The 17,968-nt window shown below is 47.4% G+C and overlaps 2 protein-coding genes across 2 annotated transcripts; one reads left to right on the forward strand and one right to left on the reverse strand.

Annotated features, from left to right (window-relative positions):
* Positions 1-1,289: 1,289 nt before the first annotated feature.
* On the forward strand, positions 1,290-2,362 carry LOC136459033 (RING-H2 finger protein ATL39-like). The gene has a single exon (XM_066458935.1). It carries the CDS (start codon positions 1,458-1,460, stop codon positions 2,190-2,192), a length of 735 nt encoding a protein of 244 aa, XP_066315032.1. The 5' UTR covers positions 1,290-1,457; the 3' UTR covers positions 2,193-2,362.
* Positions 2,363-9,835: 7,473 nt separating this feature from the next.
* On the reverse strand, positions 9,836-15,052 carry LOC136459034 (uncharacterized). Its single transcript, XM_066458936.1, has 3 exons — positions 13,714-15,052; positions 13,535-13,629; positions 9,836-10,285 (listed from the first exon to the last, which is right to left on the reverse strand). Exons 1-3 carry the CDS (start codon positions 14,978-14,980, stop codon positions 10,178-10,180), a joined length of 1,470 nt encoding a protein of 489 aa, XP_066315033.1. The 5' UTR covers positions 14,981-15,052; the 3' UTR covers positions 9,836-10,177.
* Positions 15,053-17,968: the final 2,916 nt, after the last annotated feature.

Below are 17,968 nucleotides of genomic sequence, written 5' to 3' on the forward strand. Positions count from 1 at the left end.
AGTACTTCTTTGTAGAGGAAGATCTGGCGCCGGGCCTATTATTGTGTGTGGTTGGCACTAAGTATAGCGGCTGCAGGCCCAAATCTAGACGTGATTACTTGCAAGTTACTAGACCTGGGCCAGCCAGACCATGATGGAGTGGTGAGATCTCCTACATTTCGCCGTTGCTGTGCTGTGTGCTGCCTGCCCACTACGCCGGCTTTATTATGCTCAAACTTCTGAGGGCACGAGAGAACCAGAATCCTTCCGTTGCACTAGCAGTAGTTATTGTCGGTAGAACAAAGACCAAGCGAGGAACAACTCTTGACACGAACGACTCCGAACGGATAAGGGAATGAAGGGCCTTGTCCCTGTCGGTGTAGACTCGAGAAAGCTGGAGGAGAACTGGATATGTGTGTCCAGAACACGTGGCAAGTGAGCGAGTGACAACTGGCCGGCCCATAGTTACGAACTCGGTTTTGTACTGTAGTTACACCGGTCAGTGTCGTCGATGGCGAGCAATATCACCAACACGCGGTGAGCCTTCAGTAGCCGACCACCGGCTGCCGAGTGTCACGGCTTGTCATCATGCAACACGAGTATTCCCCGAGACTCTTCCCCCATCCCAATGTGGCTATCAGCTTGTTCGCTCGTTAGTTTCAGTTAGAGTTTATCAGTCAATCAATAATGTTTTTCTCTTACAATAAACTAGCATCAGTCGAACTCATCAGCCTAGAAACCTCGTTTGTATCTATCCACGACGCGCGCGGCCGGCCGGCGTGGGGGCTGACCAAGGAAGAGCTTCTGCCAGCTCCGCGGCCAGAGTAGTGCTCAAAACCACCGTATCGATCAGCGTCGCGCGGAGTTGCTCCGCCCCCCTGCCACCATCGGCGAAGCCTTTCCGGCTGCTGCCTGGACCTTTACCTCCGAGGCTAAGCAAGTTTTTGGGCGCGATTCGCGTCGCAGTCCCGTCACGGCGTCACGTCTCGTCGAGTCGAGGAAAAGAAAAGAAGAAGAAGAAGAAAGAGAGGAAGGGCGCAACGCCAATGGCCACGTCGAAATTTCAAATACCCACACGGCCGCGCTGCTTTCCGGCACCAAACGTTGCCCCACCACATATGACTTGACAGACATCCGAATCCAGCACTCGTCTCGTTGCTGTGCTGCTGGCTGCCCGCCCACACCCAGGCAGGCCCCAGTCGGCCGGTCACGTCTGAAACCTATGCGCCTAAGCAAGCCACTAAACAAACCCGTCGCAAATCAGCGGCGCGCGGGCGCAGGCTGCTGCTGCTGCAAGCTTATAAGAGCAGGCGAGGCCTGCTACTAAACCGCCCACCAAACCGCGCCACCCAGTCTTCTCTTCTCACTTCTCACTCACCAACCAACCGAGCAACTTGGCTCATACCAGCGACACGCCGAGGAGCTAGAGGAGCGCGCGCGAGCTGAGGCTGAGCTGTTGGAGCTAGGCAGAAGAAACCATGTCGACGACGACGATGAAGGCGAGCGACCCGGGGTCCGCGTGGTTCGGCAGCGGCGCCGGCCGGACACCGTCGGCGGCGAGGACGGGCCACAACGCGCGTCTCATCACCACCGCGGTCGCCGCGTTCGTGTCCGTGCTCGGGCTTGCCCTCTTTCTCCACCTCTACGTCTGCCACGTCCGCCGCCGTAACCGGCGCCGCGCGGCGGCCAGAGCCGCCGTGCTGCCGACCACGGCGGTGGCGGCCCCGACGAAGTGCGGGCTGGATCCCGCGGCCATCGCGGCGCTGCCGACCACCATCTACAGGGATGACGTGGGCGGCGAGGTGGGCGCCGGCGGCACCGACGAGTGCACCATCTGCCTCGGCGCCGTGGAGGACGGCGAAGTGGTGCGCGAGCTCCCGGCCTGCGGCCACGTGTTCCACGTCCCCTGCGTCGACACCTGGCTCGCGTCAAGCTCGTCGTGCCCGGTCTGCCGCGCCGAGGTGGAGCCGCCGCCGCCGACGGCGACGGCGTGCTCAGCTCGGTTCGTGCAGGAGAAGGTGCAGGACGCTGTGAAGGAGGAGGCCGGCAGCTGCAGCTCGACGCCGGAGCGGGGGATCGGTGCCTGTGCGTCGCTGATGAAGATGTTGAGCAGGGACGGGCCGGCGCCGCGAAGGCCACAGGGCGCCTACGCCGATGCCGGGGACTTGGACGACTTGGAACGGCAGCAGTATGCTGTTGCCGTGAATAATTAATTAATCTATTTTTTTTAAATGACGGCCTTTTTAGTTTGGTCGTTTTCCACATCACGTGTACATCCCACACTTGCGTAAGTGGTGCAGTACTAAGACAATGCAAGTCTGTGAGCTCTTAAATTTTTTGATGAATGTAAGGGCCTGTTTGAAAAGAATTGATATGGTTCGAATCTCTACAATTTAGTTCAAATCTGAACTAAATCCTTAAGTTTCTATATTTGTCCACAATCAAAAAAAATTTAATCTAGTCCACACTCAACTTTTGATGCTTAGCAGACATCAAACATGGATGAAGCTTCAAGTTTTATTTACCCTATATACCCTTGCTGTCCGTAAGCCAGGGGGTGGATAAAGCTATGTGAAAAAAAAAGGTTAAAGCAAAGTGGCCCCTATTAGAGTATGTGTTGTATTTTTGTTCCAGTATGTGTCTTAACATATGACTTTCCTAGGTGGCAACATTTTATTTGACGGATATTTATAGACCCTCCTGTAGACACTAAAAAGAGTCTAGACCATATAATGACTGAGGGGGGAAAAACACTCCCTCTCCCTTTTCCTCCTCTTACTCTGCCAATTGGCACGTCTGCATTTTTATTACTTGATGTTGTCACTCAAACTTCACTCCCTCTCAAGGATTGAGGTAATGAAAATAACTTATTCTTCTTCTTTTGCATGACTCTATCATTTTCCTTTTACGATATTGTAAAAGGCTTAAGCCAGGTAGAACCTCTCCCATCGGATCGTTGTTAGACTGTCTCCAACAAGGAACCCATATGGGCACCTAAATCCAAAATAGGTAGCAAGAGACTCAAAATCAGCCTCCAACAGAGTACCTATACAAGAGACCTATTTTGGGTTGCCTGAGAGGTACAACCCAAATATGGGTATCCTCTCTCCTGAAAACCCATTTGCAGAAATGGTTCTCTTTTGGATCTTGTTGTTGGAGAAGATGTCGAATATGTATTGAACCTTTTGCCTGCAGTGTTACCCAAATGACGAATGGGTCATGTATTTTTAGTGTTGTTATTGGAGATATCCTTATAAGGCATTGCATGATTTCCCCTTGCAAAACACAATATAGACGCTAAGACTCTTACACATGCAAATCCACGCACGCATGAGCATCCTACATCGATCAAAGTCTATGGACGACTAGGCAGGTAGGTCTTTAAATTGAAAAGGTCATAGTGTCGGTATAGAAAGTGACCAACTAGTGAATATTTGTAGTTTTGTTGTACGTTGTGATCGGAGGTGGCCTAGCACTCAATGACACAAGATTTATACTGGTTCGGACAACGTGCCCTATGTCCAGTTGGGGTCGGTCGGTGACTTTATTCCTGAGCCCAGGTGCTCGAAGTTTGTTGTGGGGTTACAAACGAGAAGAAGAAAGATGGGGTGTACGAGAGGCCCGGTTGGCTGGGATGAAAACGGATCGGATACGGACGGATATCACCGATATTACATTTGTTTTCATATTTCTGTCCGGATTCGGATTCGAATACGGATAGTGTCAACTATGTCGGATAGGATACGATTGGATATTGACATCATAAATATGTGATTTGAGTATTCGGATACGGATACGGTATCGGATGTTGGATATCCGGACTCGGATACGGACAGATCTCAATCCCTCTAAACGGATTCGGTTTCGAATATGGTCGGAAAATATCCGTACCGGTTGGCTCCAGTCGGAAGGGCCGAGAGCGACGGGGACTCCGCTATGAGCTAAGTGTTCAAGCGTGTGCTTGAGGTCTGAACCTAGTGGTTCTGTGGTTGTAAGCTATTGGACTAATGAATCTAAAGGAACTGAGCTTGGATGATTCGGCCCGGTTCGGTCGGTCTCTTTTGTTGGAGGGAGTGCATCCCCTTTTATAGATGAAGGGGATGGCTTTACAGGTGAGAGGGAGAGGGTATGGATGTTGTTAAGCCTTGTTGCCCACGCCGATGAGGATTGGATAATCGTAGGCGCCCACAACACTGTCGATGTCACTGTAGAATGTCAGATGCATACGGGAGGTCATGCAGCCTTTTTCAGGGATGGTGGATGTCGGTACCTGCAAATACTGTTTGATGTCTAGAGGCATGTGAGGAGTCTCGCTATGTTCACCCGGTACGGTAAATCCTGGCGCCCATACCGCTATCGATGCCCAGAGGCACGTGGAGGGTCTTACCGTATGGGAGTTTTAGCGGCCCCTACAATACTATAGGGGGAGATGTCGGCGCCTACAATACTGTTTGTGTTAGGGTGGCTGCAGGGTATGGTCCCTGGTACAGTGGTTTTGACTTGTGAGCCTTGCCTTGCCTTTCTCGGCACGTCTTCTGGTTCCTATCGAGCGAGCGTCCCCGGTCGGATGGCTCCAGTCGGCTCTAAGTTCGCCGGTCGGAGAAGAGCGGTGAGCAGGGTTCCTACGAGCCCCAGTCGGAGGGACGCGGGGTCGGAGTCGGAAGTAGGGCTCGGGGCAGGCTTTCCGATCGGAGAGGCCGTCCGGAAGCGGCTGGAGCCCGAATCGAGCGCTCCGGTCGGATAGGTGGGCCAAAGTAGCTGATGAGCGGGCGTTGCTCTTCTTGGGCTTGGCCTTCCGGTCGGTTGTTGGACCGTCCCTTTGCCCTGTTGTTTTTTAGACTCTCGGGTCGAGCTTTGGCATGGAAGCCGGTCCTCGAGGGACCCCGGGTTTATGAATCCGACACATAGATACCTTACCTTTGATGGGTACGTCACCTACCATTTGAAAAATAGTCGCATTAAAAAGACATAAGAGATATCAAACCTAAGGTTTGATCCTTGATGGATAGAGTGTACAATCTACCACATGCTGTACTAAAGTACCCATGTGTGATTTTCTTGTTCAAGTTCACACTTTGACCAATGTTTCTATCTAATAATATGTGAGTTATGTCAATTGCAAATCTGAAAGCCATCTTGAGGAAAGAGCATTCGTGTAATCTCTTTGATTTTCTTTTTGGCCATCTTTGTTTCATAACTCTTATACTTTTTCTTTTTCTTTTATACTCCCTCCGTTCCAAATTATAAGTCGCTTTGATTTTTTTGGTACATCCATTTTGCTATGCATTAAGATATAATAATATGTCTAGATATATAGCAAAATGGATGAACTAAAAAAAATCAAAACAACTTATAATTTGGAACGGATGGAGTATATAACATATAATATTTTTTGAAGAAGTATAACATATAATATAATCAGTAAGGTTAACCCCCTCATGTTCCTTCAAAAAACAAATCTGAGTTATGTGCCACAAAATTGGTACCATTGGATTTAAAAGGTTATGATCTTGTGGATTTAATACAATATTATAGGTAAAATTAAATAAGATTGATTTTGCATATTCAAAAGACGTGTCTTATAAAAACGGATCAAGGGAGTGCACACTTTGTACGGGCCTTAAAATTCAAAGTATGCACTTGAAAGCTAATTGTTGCCGACAACATTTTGGCGTGATCTTGTCCTAGAGGTCTAAGAACTTAAAATTCATTTTAACACAACTCAACTACAAACATGCTTCACGTTTGTTGAGTAAACAAATGGTTCAGTATCCCAGATAGTTTTAAGGTCACTTCAGCAAGTGGTAGCATCGTGCATGACCGCACGCTCTTATATATTAGATGGGTCACGTACATTATGGACTCACGCATCTCTAAAAACTGGTTGTTTATCAAAAAAGAAGATCTACAAATTGCACGTGACGTTGGTCACATACAATGTTCCTTACTCGCCCTATAAAGCAGCTAGTGCTGTCATTTTTACAGAGATTAAAAAAGAAAGGACAGTGGATGAACATGATGCCGCGCGCATTCCGGATTAGCTTACTATAGTATGGAAGCACTAGTGATAGAAGCTGCGAGAATGCGCAAGTTGACCCTTGCCCCAATTCCTCTTTTATTTCGGCGACCACGCACTGCTCTGCCAGACTGCCACTCCCATATGGTGGTGTGAATTGATCACGTACATACAGGTCCTGCTCCTCAGAAATGCTCAGAGGAGCAAGTGTCCACACGAGTCAAGACCACACACAGAAAGAGGGAAGCACCAGCTGCCGGCCGGGGTCAGCGTCAGAGAGGGAGGTAAACGTCGCGCGTGTCGCCGTCGCCCAAAGGACTCCCCGGTTCTCTGCGCACTTCTTTACTTCAAGTCTTTGCATCTGCTGGAGAAAAAGCAGGCAGCCGAGAGTGGCCGTCCGACGCAAAAGCTGCCTCCTCCAACACGAAAGTTGCGGCCGGTGACTTGGAAAGTCGCCGGTGACGTCTCCGTACCGTGCCGAGAAAAATCCGGTTAGATCGCCGGAGCAGAAAAAGTGACGGCAACGGGATTCCGGCCGGCCGGCCGGGCCGGCGGACTAGCTAGCCCCGCGCGTGCGAGCTAGCCGACGGGTAGTTGGATGGGACCGGAGCCTGACGATCAAGCATCCATTCGTAATGGTGAGAGCAATTCAGCTCGAGTTCCATATGGGGATAGTACATACAGCCTCCGGTGTCTAGCTAATCAGTAATCACCGCGTTTGGGGGCAGAGCAAGATAAGCATGCGATTTAGCACCGTGATAATCAATGGCGAGTGTTTTCTTTTGGTTTAGTATTAGGGGAATCAGGGGAGCATGGAACCTCGCCGAACATTTAAAAAAAAAGTTGTTTGTGCTCCGGCGCTGCAATCTGGACCAGTCGAGGGCACTACACTAAGCGCTCTGGATTAGCAGGAATAGATTCGTCCATCGATGGAAGATTTGTTAAGGATAAAAGCAAGATAAGTCTCATCAGCTTCATGCTTCGCATGATTAATAGTACTACCCGCTAGTGTGTAATCTAACCTTATTAGGCTAACACTAACAGGGCTAAATTAGGTACAATGGCATCGCATCAGGACAAGCAGTCTGTACAGTACAGACTATCCGGTAGCGAAAGATAGGCCAATTTTCGAGCTCTTTTCTGTAGCCTGTTGTAGGCTGAACGGCCTGCAGGAGGTAGCATGGACTACGGAAGATCGGGTTGCGGATAACCTTCACAGCGTCGGTCGGGACAATGGGTGTATGCCTGCATCTGCATTTAGATTACACCTTTTTTTTTCCTGAGATCATGGCTCTTTCTTTTCCTGGAACCTGGCGGATAGAGAGAGAGAGATTGGGGAAGACCACCTGTAAGAGTGACAGAGAATCAGATAAGCACCATGAACGGAAAAGAAAAGAAAAGAGCAGTAGTACTTAAAAGCAACATGTTAAAGACAGCTTAACTTGTTACGCTGAACAACTCGTCGAGTTTATCTGAAACGAGAGGTGGACTGAACAATTGTAACACTCAGCACCAACACAGGTGCCGCATCAACAGAGAGTTAGCTGGCCGGTGTACATGATGAAAGCAGGATCCAGAGCATGTAGGCAGTAGGCTGGAGACATGGGGCGACATGGGGCTTCCTACTTTTTTTATCCATTCCTACATGACATCAAAGCTACGTATGCTTAGAAAGAGAGAAAGTGGTTCATGCTAAAAAAGAGGGAGAGAAAATAAAGCTGAGGTATCATGAAAGAAAAAAAGTTTCTTTACAAACCACAAGTAGTGATAGTTTGCATTGTGGGAATATTAGTCTCAACATTTTCTAGTCTATGTGGATCACTTTATTTGTACTAGAACCAGTAGGAGTGTTAGCCTCCATTGGTGATGCCCTTAGAGGTCTGTAACGGCCTGTTCGGTTACCTCGGAATGATGACCTAGAACGATTCCCGACCGGAACGACTGTCTAATTTATACAACATTGATCAGCGGGAATAATTCATGGCCTCAATCCGAACTAACCGAACAAGCCCTAAGGGCTCGTTCGTTTCCTCCGGAACGATCGCCTGGAAGAATTTACGGCTGGAATCGTTAGTCAATTTACATAAGCTTTTATTGACCGGAATAATTCCTGGTGTCAAACTGCCTCAAACGAACAGGCTCTAAGGGAGATCGGAGATAGAGTGCCAAGAAAAAGAAATGCCTCACAAGTCACATGAAAAGGCTATGGTAAAGCAAAATAGCAACAATATACAAGTTCAAAGAAAAGGTAAATGCTCAAGATATTTAGAGTCAGAAAAAGCGTACAAAATATGCAGATGCAGGCTTCATAGACTGAAGTGGTATAGCTATTTTCGAACACACAGAAATTTGCCCACACATACTCCGCAGAGAGATCTAATCCAACTACGACTCGGATGCTTTGGGCCAACTTGTACAACAATGGTCCAGATTCTGAACTTGATATAAACGACAAGAGCTCTTATCGGTTGGGAGTATAACAAAAGAGAGGTATGAGATAGACTGCTAACAAAAGAGGTGGCCCAGAAACTGAAACTGAAGGGACGATGATTAGTCGCATCACAAAGCCACACACGTATCAGGAAGAGGCTTTAAGGGCGATTGACATGCCGGGCCCAGCCCAGCCCACCCCACCCCACGGCTTCGTGCTAGAATAGTCAGCGTCCGACCTCTGCAAAGCGCATCAGACGGCGGGGATCAATTTGCAACGAGTCGGCCTGAACTGAATCTGAACGCGTTCTTTCGTTTCACTTGAACAAAATCGCCTAGCAGGCCAGGTAGGTGGTAGCAGAGTCTCGAGCAGGCCAGCAGCGGCAGCCCCCAGCACGCTCGCCGACTAGCCCAACCGCGTGCTCGCCGCCGTCTGCCTCCCTGGCCGTCGTCGCCACGGCTATGGACTGCCTTCTGTTTTCCACAGCCCCACCCGCGAACCAAGCGCTCGCTGCTTCTGGGGATGAATGGATCCCCGTGGCCATGCACTGCGTCACGCTGTCACCTGAAGCTGAAGGCAACCAGGTTGCAGTGACGCCAACTGCCGTGATTAGGCCCAAACTCCCCACGCCATTCAGATTCAGCCACACCTTTGGACCTGTCCATGGCAAATTATGGCTAGGAACCAACAAGCCAGCCAGCCTCCTCTGACAGTCAGCCTAGGAACACCTACAGGCGTGTATACTCCAGGCTTCAGCATCCAATACGATTGCCATCGCGGGTCAGTCAAAATAATCTGAACATCAATGACGACGACGCGTGACACTACATGAAGAGAAACAAGTCCGTCAGATAACCATCAGCTGGACATGTCCAGTGGTTGCAATGCCTTCTTTCTGTCAATAAAAACATTGCTCACTGCTGCCGTTCTTGCCAATACAAATTCCTGCTAAACACTCACTGTACTGTAGACAGTGACCACCGGACCCAAATCCACATCCAAAAGAACAATGGACAGAGCGTAGATCACAACTAGACTGCTCTAGGACTAGCCCCACCTCTCAAGGTCAAGGTTGCTCGCCCATCACCAAGAGCTGAAAACAAAACCTGCAGCTCTGCAAACAGAAAATAAAACATTTCTCACAGAACACAGAAAATCCACACCATGGGTCAAACATCAAAACACCCATAGTAAAGTCTCCGAACTGAAATCATAAACCGTCAACATGATCAGGCAACATTTTAAGTTAGCATCACTCCCAGCTGCTTGCCCCTTTCCTTATTTCAGAGTAAACCAATACAACAGATGCGTATGAGAGCCTGAACTGGAGAAAATTGTGAACCAGAATCGACTTCAACCTCCAAATCCCATCACAAAGAAATGCTTGAGCTAAACCAATAGAACAAAGCCAGTGCATTTCTGGTTTCATTCATATCATAAAGTATGGTTCAGCAATGTACATGGCAATGCCAGGACGCATTGCTTGTCAATACTAAACAGAGCTAAAAAGGTAGATAGCATGTTGCAGAAACTTCCCATTCATGTCCAACCATAGCGCCATCACTGCTACTGGTTACACTATTCTTACACACTACTAAGTTAGGATAACCTTGTATAATAATACAACTATATTAGGTCCACATGACAAAACACTGGTGCAATCTGATCAGCACTTTTGCATGATACTAGCACACGATCAACCGTTAACAAAATATCTTGTGCCCGGTGAGGCTGCTCCGCCATGGCATGCTTCATCTGCAGAGCTTCGTCCCTAACTGAGCTCCATTGAGATCCATGCTCTCCCTGGTGTCATTCCTTTTATCAGGGTTTGCTATCAACTCAACAAGCCGTTTTCCTCCCTGCAGCACAATACCACGAGTTATGCAATGCCGAAGTGCTTTTAAAAAAAATCACAATGAAGCTTCATAGCAGTAAGCTAGAAAAAAGTTCCATAGATTGGATGGACCATAAGGCTTTCTTTCTAACAATATTACAAGTAGTTCTGCAGCAAATTCCAAGCAATGAAAGAATCTCCTAAATCAGGAATGGCCAAAGATGTTTTCAGATTTAGATGCACCTTCAATATATTGACCAATTGTCATTGTCTCAACGTGAGCCAAATTGCTCCGTTGTCCCAACTCCCAAAAGATCCCAGCTGTCGTAGATAGGTATAACAGATTATTCAGACTTCAGAGCACAAAAAAGTGCTGAGAGCAATTCAGGACAAATGTTGGACAGCAGATTGGATAGTAGCTCGCGGCTTGCCAGAGGCCGGAGCTCGACTGCACGCACCTCGGTCGTTGGGGAGTTCGAGCTGTGAGCACATCTTCTTGACTGCAGACTGCACCAAGCACCATCCACTCTCTCCACGTGCTACGGTAATCTACTGATTCTTTTTCTCAAATCTCAATCCTTTTAGCTAGAGTAGTAGTATTACTTGGATTCGTCACTCGTTAGTAGATTGGATAGTGGATACCAGAGATCTGTTAGTAGAAGCAGTACTCCTATTCATTAGTACAAGTACTACTGCTAGTCTGCTACATGATTAGTTAGTAGAAATTAATACGTACCAGATCTATTAGTAGAAATTGTACTCTTATACAGTTATACTTAGATCCTTTAGTACCTAAAACTACTACTGCTACTTGATTAGCTAATAGAAATGCGGCTAGTACTTTAATCATTAGAAGCACACTGAAGTAATGAAGCTAGATCTCTGTTTTGGTGTTTCCTGTCTTGACTGTGCTCCTTTTTTTGCACAGCAATGGTGGTCACAAGGTCAGCAAGCTCTTCACAAGCTGCGGCAGCTTCTGGTGCACCATCTTCTGATACACCTCCTAGTGACAACCAACTCCAGGGAGGTGTCACAGCTCAACCTGAAGTGCAGGTTATTGATTCACAAACTGATGGTATTGATTCAGAGGTGGGGCAGCAGCAGCAAAAAACAAAAAGCTTAAATCTATTGTTTGGGATGAGTTTAAAAGGTTGGAAGTAGGTGGCAAATGGAAGGCAGAATGCATGTGGTGTCATGCAATTGTAATACTGCTACTTTATTTGCTTGCCTAAATGCCTGGACATGCAATTGGAATATTGGATTGGTGCCTTAGTGCCTTCTGCCTTGCAGCCATGCTGTGCTGCCGGGTGGATCACTAAGGCTAATCTAGATGCAGGTTTCTATTTAATTGTGGTTTCTTATTGTAAAAAGTTATATTCTGTCAGTTAGGACTGTGGCTAAATACCTATTCAAATAGGGTGTTTAGCCTCCACGGGCCTCGTTGGGGTCCGGGCATCCGACGGGGAACGGGATGGGGCAAGTTTTGTCCCCGTTTAGCTTATCGGGGACAGGGCGGGGATTTGAGTTCGGGGATCGGGGCGGGGCCGGGGGTTGTTAGAACGTTAATCATGTTTGGCTTGTAGCTCTTTCATGAACAAATGGTCTGAGCAGAAACATAATGTGCTAAATCACCTCTGACTTATATAGCCTGGTATGATAAACTGATGTAGGATTGATGCAACCTGTTTTATCCGCTTTTTCATATGCTGTTTCTGAACGGTTTCCAACTATGTTAATCAAGATCACTAAAATTTGGTAACTATAACTATGCTATGAGTAACCTGTTGGACCTTGATAATGTAATAGCTAGGCTGTATGTGAGCAACAGCAGCCCTAGTACTTTTGTAATGCTAAGCAAAGTTTGTTCTTGATTTTGTGGATACAACAAGCATACAAGGCAACTTGAAAATTATATAGAATGATCATTACCACACAAGGCCATAGGGTGTCTTAGGGAGATTGGCTCAACCTCATCTGAGACAGTATTTGTCTTCAACATGCGCATGTTTAAACAATGAGAGTTAAAGCAATTAAGTCTAAGGTCATGTTCTTTGGACATGCACTACTCATCCCAGCAAGCTACTTTAAACACCAGTAGAGTGTTAGTCAATTATCTAACATTTCATATGCAAAGAGCACGCCAGGAGGTCTAAACATAAACAACCATACATGAGTACAAATATAACACAAGTCACTACGACATTCGGAAATTAACAAGCGAGGGCAACAGTAGCACAACCAGCATAGATTATATAATTAAACAATAGCACTTTTCCATTCACTTCATAATTATTTTATTGCTCAAGTAGATGGAAAGCAAGAAAGTTTGGTTACTAAAGCTAAGGAACACATACAACTTCTATGCAGGAAACACACTCAAGTGAAGCTATACACACAGCTAAAATCATGCAATTGCAAGATCTGAAATCGTAGGACAGCAACAGTACAGTCAATTAGGAAAAACATAACGGGAGCTATAGACCATGAAAAACTGTGTTCTTTTAACATTTTAGAAAGTTCATGAAATTGTCTATAACTTTCTAATTATAACATAGGCCATATTTCTAAGTTAACAAGATCGAAAAACACAAACAAGCACTGCTGCGCAGACATGGACAGAAACTGACAGGGAACTTCAGAAATTTATAACTGGAGTTCTAGCCAACCAAAAATATTGCTCTTTAACAATTTGGAAAGCTCAAGAAAAATACTACAACTTCCTAGTTATCAACAGAAGCTAGTTTTGAAGTTAACATGGTCGAAATACACAAAAGTCCAGAGCTGTACAGCACACAGTCAAACCTGAGAGCGAAAATTCAAAAATCTATATCTCCCAAACCTAATGGCCTAAAATCATGAAATTTTAGGACAGCAGAGATACTTAAATCCTCTCCAACTTTTGTATTATCAAGATTCACAGAAAGGATCATTTAAAACACGAAACATTCCTCCCTAACAAAACTATACAATCTGCAGTTTTCAGCACACATTGCAAAATGATTCATGCATCCCTTTACTTGTCCCCAAACAAAGCAGCACCTATTCAACTTATTTGCACAGCCAAAACCACTCCTATCCACAAAAGTTAGTCATGGTCTCTAGCAAGCATGAAGAATTAGTTTTGTTCATCAGCAGATATGTTCAGATAGAGCAATTATCTCCAAAAATCTTGGACTTCACATCAAACGGCCAATTATCAGTATGAACCTGTCAACTCCAAGTGTAAACCCCTAAATTCCCCTGAACAAACATGAGCAGAAAGACCTCAACTCACTTGTGTGGTGTTGCTAACACGATCTCCTTCACCTGTCCAAGATGCACCCAATGTTGTGGCTAGGGATGCTTTGCCCTCACCATCGTCTTCCACACCTGCAAAAAGTGTGCATGATTTGAGTCATGTAAGTTAGCATTCACCTAAACTGTGGGTAATGATAGTTCATGTTTGAGGCTTGCCATTGTTGAGGTCCGGAATTGAACTACAATTCTTTAGCCTTTCCACTTCATGATTGAGGCTTGCAATGCTCCTCTCCATTTCTGTAAACTCCTTGAGAAGCTTCGAAGAATTTGAATCACATATTTCAAATATCTGGCGCTGAGAACGCATTTGGCACATCCAAGTGAGATTCTGCCCACCAGTTATACCAAGATCCTTCAAATACGAGTCAACACCTTCCCCACGTGTTACCATATTCCTATGCTCCTGAAATTTGGCTAAAGACTTCTTAAGTAACTTACGGTAATGTTGAACACTGCGGCACAACTGATCCTTGTCCACTTCGAATTTTCGCATTACAACTCTCCTCGCTAAAAGCTCCTGTTGTATACCATTGACAGTAGCTTCAATTTGTTTATCTTTTTCATTCACCATATCCTTAATGCACTCCACCTCATGTTCAATGTCCCTGCAAGTCTGTTCCTTATCCAGGTATTTACTGTTCATGCCAGACACATAACCTTGGATTTGTTGCATGAGGGCTTGGAAATGCGAAATAGTTTGGTAACTGCAATTTCCCCCCACCTCCTGCTGTTGAGGAAAAAAACTTATGTTTTGACTGCCAAAAATTGGCATTTCCTCTAAGTCGCCAATGTTTTGGCTGCCCAGAAAAACCAAAGAGGCTTCTTCTTCGTCTCCCAACTGGCACTGCTGCAATACCTGATCTTTGAACCGCTTCCCAAGCGGTAAGCTCTCCGCGAAAAGCTCCAGCCTTTGGCACACCATCAGATGGAGGAGGTACGGCGCGTACCGCCATGGCGTCCCAGCCACCACCTCCCCTTTCACTACTGCCCAAACCAAGCCGCCCCAGTCCACCTCGTATGCCTTGCCTTCCTCCACCAACCGCAGCGCGGCAGCGACCTCCATCGACACAGCAACGCCGCTCCCTCCCCATCCCAGCAGCACGCGATCGCAGACAATCCCCTTCACGGCTCCGATCGCCTCCGCCGTGGAGAACACGGCCGCGTCCAACCCCGCGGGGAGGCCAACCTTGCCCATCGGCAGCCTGAGGGCGCCCGCGAGGTCGGCGGGGGAGGCGGAGACAGCGCCGCCGCAGACGGATACCATAATGCGGCCTGAAGCGTCGTCGTAGGCGGCGGAGAGCCCAAGCTCGTCGGGCGGGTGGTCGGGGAGGTAGAGCTGCGCGAACTCCCCAAGCCCCACGAAGTCGAGCACCGCCGCGTCGCGGGGGTCGGCGCCGCAGCCGCCGCGCTTCAGATGCCGCATCGGATGCTGTTTGGTGCTAGGGTTGGGTGGGGAGGCCGGGGATTATTGGGGTTTTGAGCTGCCGGACTGGGGTTTTTTGCGCAATGAGGTTAGAGGAGACTGAGAGACGCAGTTGATTGATTTGAACCAGAGATTGGGGAGTGGGAAGGGAAGGGGCGCCAGCGCCACTCGGTTTCCTCTTTCCTGGCTCCTCAAACTGGCTTCTCTCACTGAAAGTGGGTCCTGTAACTTCTGGGTCCCACCGGTCAGTGGAAATAGTATTCTAAAGCCGTGTGCGTCTTCTGAGTTGAGCAGCGAGTGATTGCTCTGTTCACTTAGCTTATAAGTCTATTTTTTCAGTCAATAAATATTATTTTTTTCTTACAGTAAATCAGCCCACAGTTCTTTAGGTTATCAGCTAAACCAACGGGGCAACTGGCTCAGAGTCTTTTCTCCGCTCTGACATGTAGTAGACCTAAGTAGTGATGGTGTTCAGCTATCGGTGATCTATGGAGGTGTAACGGGTCTGTGCCCATGATGAAAAAGTTTCACGTAGCACGAACACAAGAACTAACTGCGCTTAAGATGCTGCGAGCTACTCTTGTAAAAAAAATATATCATTCTTGCTTTTTAAAAAGATCAACATTATAACCTCGACAAGTGGGAATAGTGCCCGGCTTTTAGTGAATTATTTTGTTACCCAACCAGGCTCTACGAAGCAATCTTCGTGCTGTTTGGTTGCCTGTTTGGAGTCTGAAGCCGGTGTTTAGGAAGCCACACACCACCTTTTAGGCTTTGTTTAGTTCAAAAAGTTTTCCCAAAAAGTGCTATAGTAGTCATTACATTGAATCTTACGATACGTGCATGGAGCATTAAATATATACGAAAAAAACTAATTGCACAATTTAGTTGGAAATCACGAGACGAACGTTTTGAGCCTAATTAGTCCATAATTAAATACTAATTACCAAATAAAAACGAAAATACTACGGTAGCCAAATTCCTAAATTTCACCCAACTAAACACAGCCTTAGCCAGGCTCCAGAAAACGTAGGATTCGGTCGTTCTTTTGGAGCCAGGCTTGGCCTGGCACCGGTTGCCCGTTCTCCTCACCTCCGGTCTCACAGCGCGCTCACTATCACCCCCGACGGAACCAGCAGCGGTGGTCATGCTCCCCTCTACCTGCGGCGGCGCGCACCCGCAGCTCCCGAGCAGCGGCAGACCCTCCTACTCTGCTCGTGGTTCACGCACGCCCAGCAATGGCACTCTGACCGCTGCCTCGCCTCCTCCTCCTATCTCCTCCCAGCAATGGCGCTCAGGCCACATCCGCCCCGTCCCTGCGTCGCACCCGCGCCGAGCTTGATCTCAACGAGACCCTTTCTCCCTGCCCCCAAACCACTTCGATCCCAATCTCGTATCCGACGAATGCGTGCCACGGCCATGCGCCCATGCACAGTTGCTGAGAGAGGAGCGAGCGCAACGATGCCACCAGCGATGGACGAGGGCTATGCCAGCCTCCCCGCCAGCCACCTCCTCGGCTCCGTCCCCGTACCGATACAATCTCGCGTCAGCTGCTGCTTCCAGGTATGGGTGCACATCGTGCTGCTCACCGTCAGTTGCTATAGTATGGATGCGTGCTGCTCACCGTCACTTGCTCACTGTGCTTCTCTCATCACCGTGCTGCTCGTTGGGGGTGATGGCCGTGCTTGTTGGATCTCACCGTGCACCCATTTCCTGCTCTGCTCATTGGATGCTCGGTTCGTTGGATGCTCACTGCCCACCAGGTGTTTGACCAAATTTGTCGACGGAGGTAAACTTACCGATTTAGAGAAGAGGTGACTATATCAAAAACAAATCAAACAACCCAACGTACTCTGGGGCTAGCTAGGCTAACATAGTATAGACAACCAAACAACCAGAGGTTGGCTTGGTGGAAGTAGACTAAAGCTGCCCAGGCTCTAGCCAGGCTAGAAGTTGGCCAGGAAACTAAACACACCCTATGAGGTGTAACGGGTCTGTGCCTCTAATGAAAAAGTTTTCCTGTAGCACGAACACATGAACGCGGAGGGACAGAAGAGAAGATGAGTAGTTGACTACACAAGCAATCTGGAGTACGCGTCGACCGGAGTAGTGAAAGCCCTAGTTTGATTTTGGATAATTGATGAAACCTATGCACTAACCTTTGTCATGAGTTATGATAGGAGCTAGGTTGGTGCAATCCAAGTGAGGAGCATTGTGGCACTCAAATGGTGGTGTTGATCACATGAAATGATGAAGATGGCCACATGTGATGATGATCAAGTGCTCAACTTGGAAAAGAAGAAAGAAAAAAATAAAACCCTATGAAGATCATGGCAAATGTATAAATAGGGATTTTTGTTTTAGTGATCAAGACACTATAGAGAGTGTGATCATATTTAGGGTAGATGGCCGTACTATTAAGAGGGTTTCTTAACAAGACAATTCGGTCATCTAGTGCCACTAGGTGTTGGACTTCATGCATTGCATTTAGGCCTAGTGCAATTTGGAGAGCAAGCAAAAATATTTATGAAAAATGATTTGAGAAATGCTAACTTGACTCTAATATATTTTGAGAAAACACTTTGAGAGTTAACATCGCTTGCAGGGAGTAGCTCGAGTTGACGTGGATCAAATCGGGCAAAAGTTTGCAACTCGGAGAGCTAGTGGTGGTGCCTGGTTGGCACCGCCACCCCCTGTTAGGTGGCACCGCCACTCCTAGGGCGATGCCCACCTGGGCTCGGTAGAGAAGGCCCGAGAGCGGCTGGTTCAGGGTGGTCACCAGACACACCGGTGTACATCGCCTCAGGCGTGGCGGTTGAAAGGTCCTAATATGACTAGAGGGGGGTGAATAGCCTATTTAAAATTCTACAAATCAACTAGAGCAATTTGATTAGTAGGACAAATAGCGTAATGCAAACTTGCTCTAGCTCTACGAGGGTTGCAAGCCACCTATCCAACAATTCTAGTTGCAATGATTACTAAACACAC

This window comes from Miscanthus floridulus, chromosome 6, assembly GCF_019320115.1.
Source record: "Miscanthus floridulus cultivar M001 chromosome 6, ASM1932011v1, whole genome shotgun sequence".
NCBI classification, from domain to species: domain Eukaryota; kingdom Viridiplantae; phylum Streptophyta; class Magnoliopsida; order Poales; family Poaceae; genus Miscanthus; species Miscanthus floridulus.